The sequence below is a fragment of the Macrobrachium nipponense genome, chromosome 17, assembly GCF_015104395.2.
Source record: "Macrobrachium nipponense isolate FS-2020 chromosome 17, ASM1510439v2, whole genome shotgun sequence".
In the NCBI taxonomy this organism is placed as follows: domain Eukaryota; kingdom Metazoa; phylum Arthropoda; class Malacostraca; order Decapoda; family Palaemonidae; genus Macrobrachium; species Macrobrachium nipponense.
Window position 1 is genome coordinate 32,845,595 of NC_087210.1, and position 19,710 is coordinate 32,865,304.

At 44.8% G+C, this 19,710-nt stretch overlaps 1 protein-coding gene across 1 annotated transcript in view; it reads right to left on the reverse strand.

Moving 5' to 3' along the window:
* LOC135195874 (molybdenum cofactor sulfurase-like) overlaps positions 1-19,710 on the reverse strand; it is a 288,858-nt gene that overhangs the window by 54,095 nt on the left and 215,053 nt on the right. Inside the window, exon 9 of the mRNA XM_064222384.1 lies at positions 54-170. Within this exon, the coding sequence (XP_064078454.1) occupies positions 54-170 (117 nt within the window). The remainder of the gene's footprint in view (positions 1-53; positions 171-19,710) is intronic.

A 19,710-nucleotide genomic window follows, 5' to 3' on the forward strand; every position in this document is an offset into this window, starting at 1 on the left:
CAGGTAGTGACTATTGTATTAAAGATTACTAGTCTAAATCCCACACAACATACCTGAAATTGACGTTTCAACTTGTCCTCTGAAATCTCCAGATAAGTTTGACAGGCACCTGGATTGCACAAACATCCTGTCCGTAGATGAATATTATACAACGATGCCATCTTTTCCACCTGTTATGAAAAATGAAGTACACCAGATTAAAATAATGGTCAATGTAAATTATATTTTGAGAAGGTTTAATACGACCAATAATACATTTTTCAAATTCTATGGAAAAAAATTGGGGCATAGCAAAGTTTAAGAAGTTAGGCAGCTAAGGTAGAAGAGACTAGAGTGAAATGATAAAAAGTAGAAGTCAGAAACATGAAGCTGAGTAACAAAAGGACGACCAAGAACTGTTAGTACCACCTATATTCTGCCAGGCAAGGCAAGCTATTGACATTAATTATCTAAAAAGTTTTGAAATGATAACCATGAATATTATTTGTATAGTAATATTTATGAAGAAATGTTGGAAAATTTAAGTGCATTTCCCTCATTATACAAAAAAATATACATACTCAAAGTACAGGTCGACCATCACTGATTTGTCATCATTAATAATTTATACTATTCTCACTGGTATCTTTACTGAATCTTTTCATTTTCTATTTTCACAACCTGAAAGATAAATGCAATTGTGTGCATAGGGTACATATGTACATGCACACTTATTCGCTGGTGTCCATGAACTTGCTACAGCTTGTTTTAGTTTGTGTCGTCGAATTTATGATTTTTTAATTTATATTTCTGGGCTCAGCTCGTGTCGGCCTATGAAAGTATCCTTAATATCATTCTCTCTAGGTAAAATTAGCCTAAAATTACCAGAGAAAAACAAAATTAAGAAAATGTCAGTAAAACTGACTCGCTCACTCTTAAAAAGAAGTGTCGGTATGATAAAGGGGCGAGTGTGGAACACTACCACGAGCCAAACACCAATTAGAACTTCCTATCAGAATCCCCCCAAGAGAGAGCTGATACCAACGGGCGATGCAGCCTCTACTACTACTACTAGAGGACGCCACGGACAGCAGCGCCCCTAGCGGACATCCTTAATTTTTAGCGCCAGCGACAAGTCGCCATTTTCTTGTGCTCGTGCTTTATTGGATTTTTCCGTACTATCTATGATGGAACGCTCTGCAATTGCCACGGCTAAGTTAAGTAACTCATAAGTAACATTTTACCTTAGTTTTATCTTCCGGGTACCAGTATTTTCCTCTTAATAGGTCATATACGGTTCCCCGGTTGTCTCGTGGCGGCCATGCCGCCTCGTAAGAATTCCCGGTCCTCCATACTGGGACTTCTTATACTTATGGGCTTACTTTATCACTTTCATTGTTTTACATCGAGTTTTAGCTAGTTCAGCCCTCCTACCATTCTCTTAGCTTGGTATTTAGGGCTATTATTATTTTCCGGCCCAGCATCCCGGCTCTTGCTCTACATCGGCTATCGCTGGCTCCGAGTAGGCTCCTGTTTCTTGGAACAGTCTGCCTCCTCCTGGGCTTCTTTCTCTTTTACTAAAAGTGTCTCTTCCACCTTTCGATGTATATTTATTTATTTATTTAGGGTGTTTAGGCTAGCCTAGGTGCTTGTTCCATGTATTGGTACAGCTTGGTTCACGTGGCCCTTCCACGGTTGTGTTGCTCGCGGCCTAGGCCACTTGCGGTCACGTGTCCCCTCCCTTAGCACCTTACCCTGCCCCTTCCCTCCCTCTCTGATATAGGGAGGAGCTGGGGGACCCCTTGGTTGTTATGACAACCTCATCGCCTTCTCTCACACTTTCGGAGGTGACCAGGGGTCCTCCCAGCGGGGGTATAGGGCGACCACTATGAGGTACCGGGTATCCATGCGGGTTAGGTTGGTGAGGCGGGGAGGAGTAGGCCATCCCTCCCCCCTTTTCTCGCTCCCGCCGTGTTTCGCCGAGACCTTCCTCCCCCCCTCCCCAGTTGCTCAGCCACCTCCCTTACGATACGAAAGGAGCCTTCCGTCGCAGCCGGGGCACCTTTGGTTATAGGTTACTGGCTCCGCTAGCGGGCAGGGTGGGTACTACGAGTGGTCGGTTGCTTGCCTACTATATCCTTATATATCTCTCCCCCGCTACCGGAAGGGAGCTTACCCCTTACCTACGCACTCTTCTAGTAGACGGGCGGAGAGAAGTTGTTTTATTTTCGTTATTTTAAGGATATATACCCTAATTATACAATATTTTACAATGATTTGTGTGTTATTATTATTATTTTATCAACCATCCCCGCCATTTTCTGTCGTGGTTTCCATTACCACCACTCCTAGTTGGTTGATTCTTGTGCTTCCGCCATCGGCGGAGCCATAGCCTATATACCAACCTAGTTACCACACGTATTTTGGCGGGGCTCTGGTTTTATCTAACTTTATCGCTCCGGCACCAGCGGAGCATATGTTAGGCTGTAAGTGTTTACTTGGTACTCATGTACTTTTTCACTTACAGGCTACCAACTGCCAGGTCCCAGCCTGTAACGCGACGCTTTACGACCCCTGTGGACATGATGAGTGCAGGTCTCACGCCCCTTGTGCCACGTCGTTCAACGAGACGATTGTCTGGCACCCTGAAGCCTGCGCCATATGCTACGACCTGATCGGTCAGCTGGGAGATGGGGTAAGTCCATTATAGGCTTACTTATGGTTTTACTAACAACTTCTAGTCGTAAGTTTGTTAACCCCGTTCCACAATTGGCAGCTAATCTCACCTTTCTTTCAGGCTAGCGGTGTGAGGGAAGTCGCCCTGCCTCGCCACTGAAAGCGTGGGTGGGCTGGCTTTGGAAGAACGCCGCCAAGGGCCAGCCCTACATTTTGGACAGGAAGCTGGCCGTCCAGATCTTCCCCGCGGGCAAGTCGACGGGTTACGTCGACCCCTTGTCCGCTGCCCCACTGATAGCCTCCATCCAGCAAGAACTCCAGCAATCGTTTGGGGTCGTAGCCTCCCAGGAGTCGGTCCCGGACGTCGCTGCCCTGGACCTTAACCTTGAGCCCATGGCGGTAGGTGGGGAGGATTTGTTGGTTGAGGTAGGTATGTCGGGCGCCCAAGGTCTTTCCTTGGGCGCTCCTGGATCTTCTCCTGTCCCCTCTTCTTCCGCTTCTTTCCAAGGCTTTGCGGGATCCGAGATCCCTATTCGCCTCCGCTCTCTCTGTACCTCCTAAGGAGAAGGGAAAGAGAGAACCGAAGACCTTATCTAAGTCGACTTCTAGGAAGTCGTCTTCGTCTTCTTCGGCTAGGAAGTCGTCGACTTCCTATGCCGATGCGGTGAAGGCAAAGCCGGGCTCTTCCCAATCGAAGAGCTCCAGAAGCAAGGCTTCGAAGGAGAAGGCTCGCGCTCCCACCGAGTCACTGCCTTCTCCCGCCTCCACTGCTTCCACTCCGGCTATGCCGGCAGGGGTAGCAAGCACCAGCACCTTCGATCCCTCTACTTTCTCAGCAGGGGTGATGGAACAGGTGGGCGTGCTAGTAGGCTCCCAAATCTCCGCACTGGGAACGCGGTTCGAGCAGATGTTTGCGCAATTATCAAACAGTCTGTCTCAATCTGGACAGTCAATCCAGGATCTCTCTAATAGAATGAGAGAGAATGAGGACCGAGTAGCTGGGCTAGCTCAGGCTCCTCCCCCAGTCTCCCAGCATCTAGCACGGGGATTCTTCAACTTCCACCTTATGACTCCTTGCCAGCTTTCCTCTATGGAGAACCCATGGAGAGTAGCTGCCTACGCTCCATTCAAGGACGGAATGATTTCTATCTCGGAGTGTGGAACTCGAAGGATTGAGGACTTCGAGTTCTACCCTCCGGGTCTGACGCAGCCTTTCATCGGTTATGCTAGGCTGACGCCAACGGCTCTGACGAGAGAAGACAAAATCTCTAAGGAGTCAGTTCTTTATAGTAGAGATCACGCGCCAGCGGGAATGGGTTCACTGCCTTGAGGACTGGGAGTGTACTAACACTAAACTCCAGGCCTACAAGAGTCCCTTCACTATTTTCGCGACGGAAGAGGAGGTTTCTCTTCCGTTCGCCACGAAATTAGTGGAGAAGTCTCTTCAGGCAGTCCTCAAGGATGAGCCCATTCCACAGTTGAGGGAGGCGGAGTCTACTTCTCCGCTCTTCCCCGCCTTCGGAGAATTGTGGGAAAACTTGCCAGCTACATTCACGCTGGGTAAACTCAAGCCGGACTGCGCCATGGACCAGTTCGGTGAGAAATTACCTAGGCTGCCGGATTCCCTAATCCAGGCAGAGTTCGATGCGCGAACTAGGTTTGGCAGGTCCCTCAATTCCCTCATCATCACAGAAATGGCTGCCCTTTCCTACGCTACGGAACCGCTGTTCAAGATTCTGGCGAAATCTCAGTTTCAGACGGTTCTAACGGACGCTTTTGACTTCTTCCAGGCTAGGAGGAACTGCCGGAAGCATGTCCTACAAGAGTGCACAATCAGGCATGAGCCTAATAGACTCTTGGCTGCAAGCATGTGGGGAGCGGATCTCTTCCCAGAGTCCGCAGTGAACGAGGTCCACCACGAAGCTGCTAGACTCAACCAGAGCCTTAGAGCTAGGTGGGGTATTTCTCAAAGAGGAAAACAGGAATCCGTTCCCACTGCTGGCAAGAAACCAAAGAAGGCTGGTAAGAGGTTCCAGCCATATAAAAAAACTCCAGCAACAGCAGCAATTTGTGCAGGCAGTCCCAGTTACCCAACAGGGACAACCTTCCACCTCTAAGCAGAACCAACCTTTCCTCCTGGTGCCCCAGCAATCCCACTTCCACCCTAACCATCCATTCCTACGCTATCTCGCCGGCCTTCAACCCTGCTTATGAGGCTCAAGGCTACTCTCAACCGAGAGGTAGGGCGAGAGGTTACTTTCGTCAGCGTGGCGCAGGAAGGGGCACGAGGAGTAGACAGTTCAGAGGAGGGTGTGGTGGCCAACCCGCCCATCAGCAATGAGGCTCCCAGGTAGGAGGGAGGCTGTTCCTCTTCCGCCACAGGTGGGGGTTCAGCAATTGGGCACAGAGCATAGTGTCCAAAGGATTAGGCTGGAGTTGGATCAAAGATCCTCCTCCAATCAAATCATTTCATCAGGTACCGTCAAAGGAATTGATAGATTACGCGGAAGAACTCCTTCAGAAAGGAGCTATTGCGAGAGTCAAACATCTAAAATTTCAAGGGCGCTTATTCAGCGTGCCAAAGAAAGGCTCAACAAAAAGAAGGGTAATCTTAGACTTGTCAAAGCTAAACTCTTTCATTCGCTGCGACAAGTTCAAGATGCTTACCCTCTCGCAAGTAAGGACCTTACTTCCGCGTGGAGCCGTCACATGCTCCATCGATCTTACAGACGCATACTATCATATCCCTATAGCCAGGCACTTCCGCCCATTCCTAGGATTCAGGCTAGGAAATCAGACATTCTCATTCAAAGTGATGCCCTTCGGTCTGAATGTAGCCCCCAGGGTATTCACAAAGATAGCAGAAGTGGTTGTACAACAATTGAGAGCTCAGGGAATCATGGTAGCGGCATCCACCTCGACGATTGGTTGATCTGGGCACCAACAGTCGAGGAATGTCTCGAAGCTACCAAAAAGGTAGTTCACTTTCTGGAACATCTGGGGTTCCAGATAAACAAAACGAAATCCAGACTTACTCCGGAATCTCGTTTTCAGTGGCTAGGAATCCAATGGGATTTGTCTTCCCACAATCTATCAATTCCAGTGGCCAAACGGAAGGAAATAGCAAAATCTGTCAGGCAATTCCTCAAATGCAAACAAACGTCAAGAAGAAACCAGGAGAGAATCCTAGGGTCTCTTCAGTTTGCTTCGGTAACAGATATCCTTCTGAAAGCAAGGCTGAAAGATATAAATCGAATTTGGCGGTCAAAAGCAAACTCCAAATATCGAGACAAGTTGTCAGTAATTCCACAGATCCTTCGCAACCAACTACGGCCTTGGTCAAAAGTAAAGAACTTAGCCAAGAAAGTACCCCTTCAATATCCCCTCCCAGTGCTAACCATTCACACGGATGCATCCCTGTCCGGGTGGGGGGGATACTCTCAGTTCAAACAGGTTCAGGGGACTTGGTCAGTTCAATTTCGCCAGCTCCACATAAACGTGTTGGAAGCAATGGCAGTATTTCTTACTCTGAAGAGACTGCTTCCCCCGAAGAAGTCTCATCTAAGAAGGCTAGTTTTGGACAGTGCAGTGGTAGTTCATTGCATCAACAGAGGAGGGTCCAAATCCAAACATGTGAACCATGTCATGATAGCCATCTTTGCATTAGCAAACAAACACAAATGGCATCTGTCTGCCACTCACCTGGCAGGAGTAAGAAATGTGATAGCAGACGCTCTGTCCCGGTCAGTTCCTCTGGAATCAGAGTGGTCTCTGGACGTTCGGGTCATTCCAGTGGGTAAGCCGGAGAGTCCCAGGTCTCCAAGTGGATCTCTTCGCCTCACAAGCGAACCACAAGCTCCCTTGCTATGTGGCCCCCAACCTGGACCCTCTGGCTTATGCCACGGACGCCCTGTCGTTAGATTGGAATCAGTGGAGGAGAATTTATGTTTTTCCTCCAGTGAATCTTCTCTTGAAAGTCCTAGACAAACTAAGGTCTTTCAAAGGGATAGTAGCTCTGATTGCACCGGACTGGCCCAAGAGCAACTGGTATCCTCTTCTCTTGGAATTGGGTCTCCGACCTCAACGGATCCCCAATCCCAAACTATCACAATCAGTACAAATGAGGACTGTGTTCGCTTCCTCAGGAACTCTCCAGACCCTAACTTTATGGACTTCATGAAGTTTGCGGCTAATAAAGATGCTGACATTGATCCACAGAATATTCTCTTCCTAGAATCAGATAAGAGAGAGTCAACCATTAGACAATATGACTCAGCTGTTAAAAAATTAGCATCTTTCTTGAGAGAATCGAACACTACAACCATGACAGTTAATTTGGCTATATCCTTTTTCAGATCCTTATTTGAAAAAGGTTTAGCAGCTAGCACGATTACCACTCATAAATCGGCTTTGAAGAAAATCTTTCAAGTAGGTTTTCAGATAGATTTGACTGAATCTTATTTCACATCTATCCCTAAAGCCTGTGCTAGACTTAGACCTTCCCAGAGGCCTACTACAGTTTCATGGTTCTTAAATGACGTCCTCAAACTAGCTTCAGATACTGACAACTCATCTTGTACATTCATAATGCTCCTGAGGAAGATATTAATTATTAAGCCTAGCCTCAGGAGCTAGAATTTCAGAACTGTCGGCTCTATCCAGGGATGCGGGTCATGTGGAATTCCTCCATCAGGAGAAGTTCTACTTGCTCCGGATCGTAGCTTTTTAGCCAAAAATGAAGATCCTCTTGCAAGGTGGGCCCCTTGGAAGGTTATCCCACTTCCACAGGATCCTTCTCTCTGCCCAGTATCAACTCTTAGAGCCTTTCTATCTCGTACTTCTTCTAGATCCTCAGGTGCTCTCTTCATGAGAGAAAAAGGTGGTACTTTATCAGTTAAAGGCATTAGACAGCAAATCCTTTACTTCATTAAACAAGCCAACCCTGAGTCATTCCCAAAAGCACATGATATCAGGGGAGTAGCCACCTCAATTAATTATTTCCAACATATGAACTTTGAGGATCTTAGAAAGTATACTGGATGGAAATCCCCGACAGTCTTTAAACGGCATTATCTAAAGTCCTTGGAATCTTTAAAGTTTTCAGCAGTAGCAGCGGGAAACATAGTTTCCCCTGATACTGTTTAGTAGTTGTAGTATAGATCCAGGTCTCCTTTCTACCTACATCAACCAACATGCCTCACCCTATCGTCAGGCTACTCAAACATCATAGCCTTAGCCGTTGTATCATATAGTGGATTGTCCCTTATTTTTTTGCTAGGGACATCCACATTTGTACTGATAATGTACTTCAGTGTACCTACCCTTATTTTTATGCTAGGGTAGGACACGATATGTTTGTATATATTCACCATTTTATGTTTATGATGAACTTCAGTCACATGTTGTTTGTATATATTTTGGAATATTTGTATTGATGATGGATTTCAGTGTACCTACCCTTATTTTTATGCTAGGGTAGGACACATGGGTGTATATATAATTTTTGTATTTTTGTTAAGTAAATCCCAATTTTTCCTTATTTTACATGCATCTTTGTAATTTACTTTAATTACCATTTAAGTACTTTAAGATTACTAACATTTTATTATTTTACTGTTAAAATAAGTTAGTTTAAGTGCTTAATTTGTATGCTGTAATTGATTTACTTATATTATATCCATCATTTTAAATTGTTTTTCATTGTTCCCTTTTCCATCTTGTCTGTTTCTCTGGTACTCTTTCATAGGCCGACACGAGCTGAGCCCAGAAAAGGGATTTTGACGAAGGAAAAATCTATTTCTGGGTGATTGGCTCGTGTCGCCCTATGAAACCCCCCCTTTTTATAGTTTGTTTTCCCCCCCTTGCAGGACAAGATGTATTTAACTGTTTTAATTAAGGATGTCCGCTAGGGGCGCTGCTGTCCGTGGCGTCCTCTAGTAGTAGTAGTAGAGGCTGCATCGCCCGTTGGTATCAGCTCTCTCTTGGGGGGATTCTGATAGGAAGTTCTAATTGGTGTTTGGCTCGTGGTAGTGTTCCACACTCGCCCCTTTATCATACCGACACTTCTTTTTAAGAGTGAGCGAGTCAGTTTTACTGACATTTTCTTAATTTTGTTTTTCTCTGGTAATTTTAGGCTAATTTTACCTAGAGAGAATGATATTAAGGATACTTTCATAGGGCGACACGAGCCAATCACCCAGAAATAGATTTTTCCTTCGTCAAAATCCCTTTTTACACTGTCCTCATTTACATCTTTACTGTAATTTCTCACGTAATTGTATGTGTAGGGTACGTACGTATGCACAGTCATTCATTGCCATTGGTTCTTTTGCTACACTTTTGGTTTAAATTTGTTATGCTTATGATTTTAAAATTTTTATTCTACATCATTTTCATTTACATTTTTACTGCATTTTATAATTATTTATTTTAACAACCCAACAGATAAAAGCAATCATGTGTGTAGGGTACATACAAATGCACTATTCATTTGCTGTCGTCAGTTCTCTTGCTCCAATTGCTTTGGTTTGTGGTTACACAGGATTTTTTTTATTTATGTTTTAGGCTTTTCTAATTTACATGTTTACTGTCTTTTTTCATTTTTACAACCCAAAAGTTCAATGCAATAGTGTGTGTAGTATGTATATACACAGACAATCATTACTGGTGTCTGTGAACTTCCTCCAGTTTAAGCTTTGTGTAGTTACACTTATGATTTCCTTAACCATATTTCATGCTATTCTTCTTTATACCTTTATTGCATTTTCTAATTTTTTTAACATCACATAAGATAAACACAATCATGTGCATTGGGTATGTACATACACTAACAAGTAACACCAACAAACAGTAGCAGTGGGTTGGGTGACTAGGGGAACTTGAAATTACACTATCTAAAATCAGACCTGGAGTCGTGGTGGAACTGGATTAGTGATGGTCAACCTGAACTATGTGTTAGTAAGTAATCCTGTGGCCTGCCAGATATTGGAAATACTATCAAATATCAAGAAACACACCATATGGATGTAAAATGGTAATTTCATACCTTTCTTTTCCCATCTAGTTACTACACAGTATATGCATACTGTGTAAGCTACTGTGCACAAAATATAAACCAAACTGTTTTGTATACTGTATATGAAATGCATTAACTGACCATGGAAACACTCTCTCTCTCTCTCAAACACAGAAAGGCAAGTGCACATACAGCAAGTGTTCAAGAACACTTACTTAATATTTAAAAATGCAAACTGTTTTGTATACTGTATATGAAATGCATTAACTGACCACGGAAACACTCTCTCTCTCTCTCAAACACAGAAAGGCAAGTACGCAAACAGCAAGTGTTCAAGAACACTTACTTAATATTTAAAAAACGAGCTTAAATGTAGCATAATTTCAGTGTCTTTATTCTATAGATGCCACATATAACAATAGAGAGCTTTCTGTTTTCATTTGTTGAGAAGTGGTTGTTTGTGTAAAGTGCACAATTTATTTAATCAGAATACTGATGTGGAATTTAGTGTTTAAAAAGAGCATTTCATAGTATTTACTTTTAAATAAAGTTAAAGATATTTTAGCAACAGAATTCTCTTATACTATTATGGTTTTGCACATGTTAAAATTAATTTCAAACTACAACCTGTTCCATAGTCCAAGGGAACATGCACTGCTTGTGGCTTGTATATTTTTGCGCATATTACAAGCAGCCCCCGGTTACTGTTGGTATCGGTTACTGGCATTTTGGTTTTATGGCACTAGTTTAATATATTCATATCTGGGTTTTATTATCTCTGTAGGGTTCATAGCACCGTTGTCTGGTTATCGGTGGCTTAGGCTAAGTGCCAAGACTACCTCATAAAATACAAAAATAACAAATTTGCATCTTTTCCTTGGCTCCTTTGAAAAGTTATCCTTTACTTCGTTGTATCCAGTAATACTGTATGTAGTCTTATATTACTATTGTATTATAAAAAGGATTTTGACGTAAGGAAAAATCTATTTCTGGGCGATTGGTTCGTGTCGCCCAGCGAAATATCCTTTAATCCATTATTTCTAAGGTAAATGAACTAACAAATACCAGAGAATAAACAAAATAAAGAAAAAGGTTAGTATAACTGACTCGCTCACCCTCCAAGAGGGCGTCGGTATGAACACTAGGGCGAGTGAGACCACTACCACGAACCTCTTGCCAATAGAAATCTCCCACAACAAAACCCCCACAAGAGGGGAGCCGACCCACAGAACGGGGCAGCAACTACTACTACTCCAACCCACGCTAGGGACTGCCGCGCCTCTGGTGGCCATCCTAAAGTTAGCAGTCAATCTTGAGCGCAGGGTTGGGAAGGGGTGGGATTTCGCTGGGCGACACAAACAATCGCCCAGAAATAGATTTTTCCTTACGTCAAATCCCTTTTCTGGGCTCAGTTCGTGTCGCTGCGCGAAATTACCAGAGAATTAGCACAAGATTGAAAATAAAGAAGGTCTCAATAAAACTTGAAATAAAATTAAATATTATAATTGCAAGAAAATATATACACATACACAATTGTTCATATAATGTGGAAAGGAACAATACTTAAGATTAACTTAAAGTTAACATATATATACAAGGGCTTACATGGGATATATGTTAAAGGCTTAATAACAAATGTGGTTATGATTATCATGGGCAACAATAGTTAAAGCAATTATAATTAAATAGTATTAATAATGTAATAAAGTATAATTATGAACAAACTTACATTAAAATATGTTAAACAAATTTATAAATCTTAATAAACAAATCCATAACCATTGTAAATGGCGGTGTGGTACCCTAGCAAAAAAAATAAGGGGACCACATCACAAAGATCAATATATACAATCAATTGTGGGTGACCCTAGCAAAAAAATAAGGGACACCCACTAGACCATCACAAGAGCAGCTAATCCTTGCTCAAGGGTAGACGTAGATGACATGGTAGGTATAGACAAACTGTTGGCCTGAGATAGGTAGAAAGGAGATCTGGATCTTCAACTCAATTATTAGCAGAGTCGGGGGAAACTATGTTACCCGCCGCAACTGCTGAAAACTTCAGAGATTCCAAGGACTTTAAGTAGTGACGCTTAAATACCGTCGGCGATTTCCATCCAGTATACTTTTTCAAATCATCAAAATTCATGTGTTGAAAATAGTTAATTGAGGTGGCTACTGCCCTGACATCATGAACCTTAGGGAAGGATTCAGGGTTGGCTTGTTTAATAAAGTATAGGATCTGTTGCCTTATACCTTTAATTGATAAAGTACCACCTTTTTCTCTTCTAAAGAGAGGACCCGAAGAGGATGAGGATGTCCTGGACAGAAAGGCTCGTAAGGTCGTTACTGGACAAAGAGAAAGATCTTGAGGAAGGGGTATAACCTTCCAAGGTTCCCACCTCAACAAAGGATCCTCATTTTCTGCTAAAAAGCTGCGATCCGGAGAAAGCAGAACTTCTCCTGAGGGAAGAAATTCTATATGATTCACATCTCTGGATAATGCCGGCAGTTCTGAAATTCTAGCTCCTGAAGCCAAGCTTAATAAAAATAGTGTTTTTCTTAAGAGCATTATAAATGAACATGTCGTATTATCTGTATCTGAAGCCAGCTTTAGAACATCATTTAAGAACCATGACACTGACGTAGGCCTTACTGAAGGTCTAAGTCTAACACAAGCCTTGGGAATAGACGAAAAGTAAGAATCTGTCAAGTCTATGTTAAAACCCAGTTGAAAAATCTTCTTCAAGGCTGACTTGTTTGTCGTAATGGTGCTAGCTGCTAAACCTTTTTCAAATAAGGATCTGAAAAAGGATATAGCTGAATTGATTGTCATGATTTTAATGTCTGATTCTCTCAGGAAGGATGCCAACTTTTTGACTGCAGCATCATACTGCCTTAAAGTTGAATCTCTTTTATCAGATTCCAGGAAAAGAATATTTCGTGGATCGATATCTGCATCTCTCTTGGCCGCAAACTTCATGAAGTCCATAAAGTTAGGGTTTTGAGAATTCCTGAGGAAGCGAACACAGTCTTCATTTGTACTGACTGGGAGAGCCTGGGATTGGGAATTCGAAGAGGACGAAGACCCAGTTCCAGAATCAAAGGGTACCAGTTGCTCTTCGGCCAGTCTGGAGCTACTAGAGCTACTTGACCCTTGAACGTCCTGAGTTTGTTCAGTACTTTCAGGAGAAGATTCACTGGAGGAAAGACATAAATCTTCTCCCAGTTGTTCCAATCTATGGACAGGGCATCCGTGGCATAAGCCAGAGGGTCCAGGTTGGGAGCCACATAACATGGAAGTTTGTGGTTTGCTTGAGATGCAAACAGATCTACTTGCAGGCCTGGAACCCTCCGGAGAATCCATTGGAACGAACTGTTGTCCAGTGACCATTCCGACTCCAGAGGAACTGAACGGGATAGAGCATCTGCTATGACGTTTCTCACTCCAGCTATATGGGTGGAGGAGAGGTCCCAACTGAACTTGTCCGCCAGGGAAAAGATGGCTACCATGACATGATTCAGATGTCTTGACTTGGAGCCTCCCCTGTTTATACAATGGACTACCACTGCGCTGTCCAGAACTAACTTTATGTGAGAGTTCTTTGGCGGATGTAACCTCTTCAGAGTCAAGAACACTGCCATCGCTTCCAATACGTTTATGTGAAGCTGGCGGAACTGAGGTGACCATGTTCCCTGAACTTTCTTGAACTGAGAATATCCTCCCCAGCCGCTTAGTGAAGCGTCTGTGTGGATGGTAATTCCCGGAGGAGGAAACTGAAGGGGTACTGATATGGACAGGTTCTTCAACTTTGTCCAAGGGCGCAGACGATTCTGTAGAATCTGTGGAATTGATGATAACTTGTCCCTGGATCTGACATTTGCTCGTGAGCGCCAGATCCTGGTTAAGTCTTTCAGTTTGGCTTTCATCAAGATGTTTGTCACTGAGGCAAATTGGAGGGAACCCAGGATTCTTTCCTGGTTTCTCCTTGAAGCATATTTGTACTTTAGAAATTGTTTCACTGACTTCGCTATTTCTTTCCTCTTGGCTGATGGAATCGACAGAGTAATGGGGAGGATAGATTCCATTGAATGCCCAGCCATTGAAAGTTGGACTCCGGAGTGAGTCTTGACTTTGTTCTGTTTATCTGGAACCCCAGATACTCCAGGAATTGAATTACTTTCAGTGTGGCTTTGTGACATTCCTCGACTGTTGGAGCCCAAATCAACCAATCGTCGAGATACGCTACTACCATTATCCCTTGAGACCTCAGTTGTTGGACGACTACTTCCGCCAACTTCGTGAACACCCTGGGTGCTACATTCAGACCGAAGGGAACTACCTTGAAGGAGAATGCCTGATCTCCCAGCTTGAAGCCCAGGTAAGGGCAAAAGTGTCTTGCAATAGGGATATGATAGTATGCATCTGTAAGATCGATAGAGGTGGTGACGGCCCCACGGGGAAGTAAGGTCCGCACCTGCGAGATAGCCAGCATTTTGAACTTGTCGCAGCGAATGGCCAAGTTTAAGCGGGACAAGTCTATGATTACCCTTCTTTTTAGTGAGCCTTTCTTTGGTACGCTGAACAAGCGACCCTGAAATTTTAATCTGTTGACTCTCGCTATTGCTCCTTTCTGGAGGAGCTCCTCCGCATACTCCGTCATTTCTTTTGATGGAAGTTGAAGGAATGGTCTGGATGGAGGAGGATCTGCAATCCAACTCCAACCCAGGCCCTTTGACACAATGCTCTGTGCCATTTGCTGAATCCCCACCGATGCCGGAAGAGAAACAAGGCCTCCCTCCTACCTTCGAGCTCTCACTGCTGCTGGGTCAGTGACCTCCGCGGCCTCCACGGAAGTGTTTTCCCTGTTGAGAGACCTTCCTGATCCTCTCTGACGAAAGGATCCCCTAGCTCCACCTCCCCTGCCGAACCGGTCATAGTGCTGAAAGGCTTGGCCCTCAAACACTTAGTTAAAGGCTGGGGAGACAGCGTAGGAGGTGGAAGGCTGAGGCTGAGGAGAAAAAAAAAAAAAAATAAATCACAAATGGGTTTGAGTTTGAGCTTTGGAGGTAGAGAAGGCTGGGCTGATTGTACAATTGGCACAGCCGCCGAAACAGCCTGGGTAAAACGTTGCTGCTTCTTTTGATAAGGCTGGTAACGTTTGAGTTTCTTCCGAGTCTTACCTCTTGTAGGTTGATCTTGGCGTCTCTTAGCTGTGAGACCCCAACAATCCTTGAGGCTCTGGTTGAGCCTTGTTGCTTCAGCCTGGACCTCCTTGACCATAGACTCAGGAAAGAGGTCTGCCCCCCAGATGTTGGAGGAAAGCAGCTTATTCGGTTCATGCCGAATAGTTGCTTCCTGGAGGACGTGTTTCCGGCAATTAACCCTAGCCGTCGCGAACTCGAACAAGTCAGACTGGACCGTGTGCGTCTGGGACTTGGTCAGGAGCTTGAAGAGCGGCTCTGAAGCATAGGAAAGAGCCGCTACCTCCGTCATTGCCATGGTATTCATGGACCTGGCAAGCCTAGACTTGGCCTCAAACTCAGCTTGAATGAGGCTGTCAGGAAGTCTAGGTAGCTTCTCGCCGAACTGGTCCATGGCGCAGTCTGGCTTGAGCTTGCCCGCTGAGAAGGTACTAGGCAGATCCTCCCACAAATCTCCAAGTGAAGGGAGCAAAGGAGAGGTGGGGTCTGCTTCCCATAATTGTGGTAAGGATTTCTACCTTCAGGGCAGCCGGAATGGTGACTGTAGCTATCTTAGTCAAGAAGGGAAGAGGGGTTTCTTCATCCATCGTAAAAATGGTGAAGTGACTCTTAAAGGCTTGAATTCTAGTGTTTGTACAGTCCATTTCCTCCAAACACCTGAGCCACTCTCTTTGAGCTTGGTCACGGGAGTAGAGGACTGTCTCCTTCGGAACCTTATCCTCTCTAGTCATGGCTGCGTCTGTAAGCCTGGCGTAGCCAATGAACGGTGGTTGGAGGCCCTCCGGATAGAACTCGAAGTCCTCAATCTTTCGAGTGCCGCATTCCGGGATGGAGATAAGGCCATCCTGGAAAGGGGCGTATGACGCCACTCTTCAGGGGTTGTTCATTGAGAACGGAGGCAGAGAGTCGTGAGGAGGGAGCTGTAGCAATCCAGCACCAAATGCTGGAGGAGTAGCCAGAGGGGCCTGGTTGAGTCCGGCAATTATGTTGTCCTGGGATGTAATCCTTTCGGACAACTGGGAGAACATCTGCTCCATGCTATTCCTCAACGAGCCAACCAAGTCTCCCATTTGTTGCATCAACCCAGCATTGGGATCCAAAGCCGGAGCTGATGCGGAGGTGGAGGGATAACTCGGCATAGGCACCAAGGGAAGAGGAGAGACCGCTGGCTCCGCCGGAGTACGGGGCCTCTCCTTGGAAGACCTGCTCTTTGAGGACTTCGAGCTTGAAGCAGAAGCTCTAGACTTCTCTGCTCCGGGGTTTGTAGCCGGAGACTTACGAGATGATGACGCCGACGAAGTCTTTTTGGACGACGACGACGTCTTCTTAAGGGTTTTCTGTACTCTTTGGCCCTTGACTTTGGGTTTAACCGAAGCACTAGGTGAAGCATAATGGAGCTCAGCTCCTGTAAAGCCTTGGAAAGAAGCCGGAGAAGTAGCAGGAGAAGATGATCCAGTGGCGCCCAAGGGAAGCCCTTGGGCGTCCAATGTACCTACCTCGACCAACAGGTCGTCAACACCTACCAATGGTTCAACATTTAAGTCCAGTGTCGCGACTTCCGACGAGATATCCTGGCCTGGTTCCTTCATCGACGCAGCGATCTGTTGCTGGATCGCCGCCATAGTCGGGGCTGCTTCTGCCGGGTCGACGTACCCTGTCGACTTGCCGCCGGGGAACAGCAGGACAGCCATCCTCTTCTCAAGGATGTAGGGCTGTCCCTTGGCAGCGTTTTTTCCGAAGCCGCTGACCCAAGCCCTCAGGGTTGCAAGGGCGGTCTCTCTAACCACAGCAGCCTGGAAGAGAGGGCGTTTATTAGTTTTAAGTTTAAAATTGAAATTCAACCTTAAACTAAAACCAGGCTTAAACCTATAAAATTTGGGGATGTAATTCACAACATATAAGGAGCTTAAGCTTAAAAGAAATTACTAAAATTAAACTTAAGATCTAGTACAGTATTTACAGTTCATGTATACAGTTGGAAATACTTACCCCGTCTAAGAACTGACCCACGAGATCATAACAAATTGTACAGGTCTCGTGGTACCAGACCTGCAGATTCCCATGCGGAGTCGCGCACGGAGCGTGGGACCTACAGACTTCATCCCCGCAAGGGTCCTGGAGCATGGCGTTGCATCCCGGATGCTCGCAGTTGGTGGTCTGTAAGTGGAAGGATACATGAGTACCATAAAAGACATCACTTACAGGCTAAATTAGAACTCCGATGCATGCCGGAGAGTGAAAAATTTTTGGGCATAACCCCTCCCCTACCGCCTGAATAGGCTATAACTCCAGTGTGATCCGGTGTCTAAAACAGAGGTAAGGGAGGGACCCAGCTTAAACTAGCTTAAATTAAACTTATGATAGCTTAAAATAAACTTATGATAAACTTAAGCATAAATTAGCACTAAATTCCGGAAATGATTCCGAATCGCGGTGGTATCCGTCTCCCGTTGTACCGACGAGACGGGATGGTTAGGTAAATGAGACCAACTGCACGCCTGAGGTCCGCCCGCAAGCGGGGAACCAGCTCCCTCCCTCGTGATCGACGGAGCTCCGGTAAGAAAATAGAGCACCGACAATCCGGGAAGGGGCGAGAGGGCGAAACAGAACTCGAGCAAACATCGGGGCAACGGAGCAACAAAGGAGAGGGGAGGCCAATCCCCCTACCTCGTCACAACAAAGCACCGTGAAGCAGAGAGACACGGTCGAACCCAGTCACGTGTCTGTCCAGCCTCCCCTACTCCCTCCGCGTAGGGAGAGAGGGAGACAGGCCCGGGTGGAGCGAGCAAGGACGGACCTCCCTCCCCCCAGCTCTATGGAAGAGCGGGAGGAGGGCAGGGTGACTGGACGGGCGTCTGGCTGTATCGCGATCACATGGTGACCACGAAACGGTAACACGATAAAACAACGAAATCTATAGCCTAGGGTAATGCAACCAAACTGATCAGCGAGATGCCATCATAGATGCAACAAAACTGATAAAAGGAAACAAGAAAACTAATGGGGACCATGATATAATAAACCTAGGCTACGATAACGGTACCAGACGCCCTAGGCTAACCAAAATCAAATAAAATCACATAAAATACTTAAATCAAAATCAAAGTAGGGGAAATAAAGCAGTAGGAGAAAAAATCCAGGAGTGTACGACTAACCCGAGAGAAAGTCTACCACTCAAAGCTAGCCGGGGCCGATACTAAGAGCTATGGCTAGGGTCTGGATAGAAGAGATAATGCCTAAGCAAGGTAAAGAAAGACATGCATGCATGACATAAACCAATGCAGGCTGGATCCCCTAACATAATATAGATAAACAGGAATAGAGCGTAAAATCAAAGGGAAGGTTCTAGGTATGGGAGACCAAGAACGAACCCGCCACGAGGCAGAACAATGCCGCCATGCTTCCGGCCGAGAATCAGCATTTATACCTAAAAAACGGCAAATACTGACTCAAGGTAGGAAAAAACTAAGTAGGAACCTTTTGGAATACTTAACTTAGCTGATGCGATGGCTGAACGCTCCATTGTTAAACAAAATCCTCGGAAAAAGGGGCACGAAAGCACAGAGACAAAAATCACGCCTGGACGGGTTCGCGCTAACTTAAAGGATGGCCACCAGAGGCGCGGCAGTCCCTAGCGTGGGTTGGAGTAGTAGTAGTTGCTGCCCCGTTCTGTGGGTCGGCTCCCCTCTTGTGGGGGTTTTGTTGTGGGAGATTTCTATTGGCAAGAGGTTCGTGGTAGTGGTCTCACTCGCCCTAGTGTTCATACCGACGCCCTCTTGGAGGGTGAGCGAGTCAGTTATACTGACCTTTTTCTTTATTTTGTTTATTCTCTGATATTTGTTAGTTCATTTACCTTAGAAATAATGGATTAAAGGATATTTCGCGCAGCGACACGAACTGAGCCCAGAAAATACAAACAAACTGATCATACTTTGGTTTGGAAAAATCTGCTGAGAGCAGAGGTAAGATTATTTCACCATATTCAACTCAATTCAGGGCAATTTTCTTGCTTCTACTATTTAGCAAAATTAATCACTAGAAACTCATGTATATGGGACAAGGTTATTTTTCATTACACAGTGTTTTAAAGTTGAAATATGACTTAAATACACCTTGTTATCAACTTACATTTAGTTATTTTTTCATTGGTAGATGGCGCAATTGTCTAATTATCGGTGGCTAGGCCTAAGCGCCGAGAGACCCTCATGAAACACAAACATAACAACTTTGCATCTTTTCCTTGCCTCTTTTAAAGTTATACTTTACTTCATTGTATTCAATGATACTGTATGTAGTCTCATATTACTATAGTATTATAAAATACAAACAAAGCGATTAATGTTTTGGTTTGGAAAAATCAGCTGAGAGCAAAGGTAAGATTATTTCTCTGTATTTAATTCAATTCAGAGTGATTTTCTTGCTTTTATTTAGCGTAAATTAATCCCTAGAGACTATCTATATGGGACAAGGTTATTATTTGTTATATAAAGGGTTTTTAAGTTGAAATTGGACTTATATATATCTTTCTGGGCTTGACCTGTGTCGGCCTGTGAAATGGTTCCTTTGATACTATTTCTGAAGAATAAATATTGCTATTCATCCTAGAGAAAAAAGAAACAATATAATGCCAAGATAAATGGCTCGCTCACTTCTTATAGAAGTGTCGGTATAGTAAGGAGCGAGTGGAATCACTACCAGAGGTCCCTTGCCATTTAGCTTCTTCCTTCGACAAAACCCCGAACTACGGAGGAGCCGTGCTACAGCTCCCGGTCTACTACTACCATGAGCGCCTTCGACGCCTGAGACGTCATTCCTTTCGATAGCCACGCGTTACA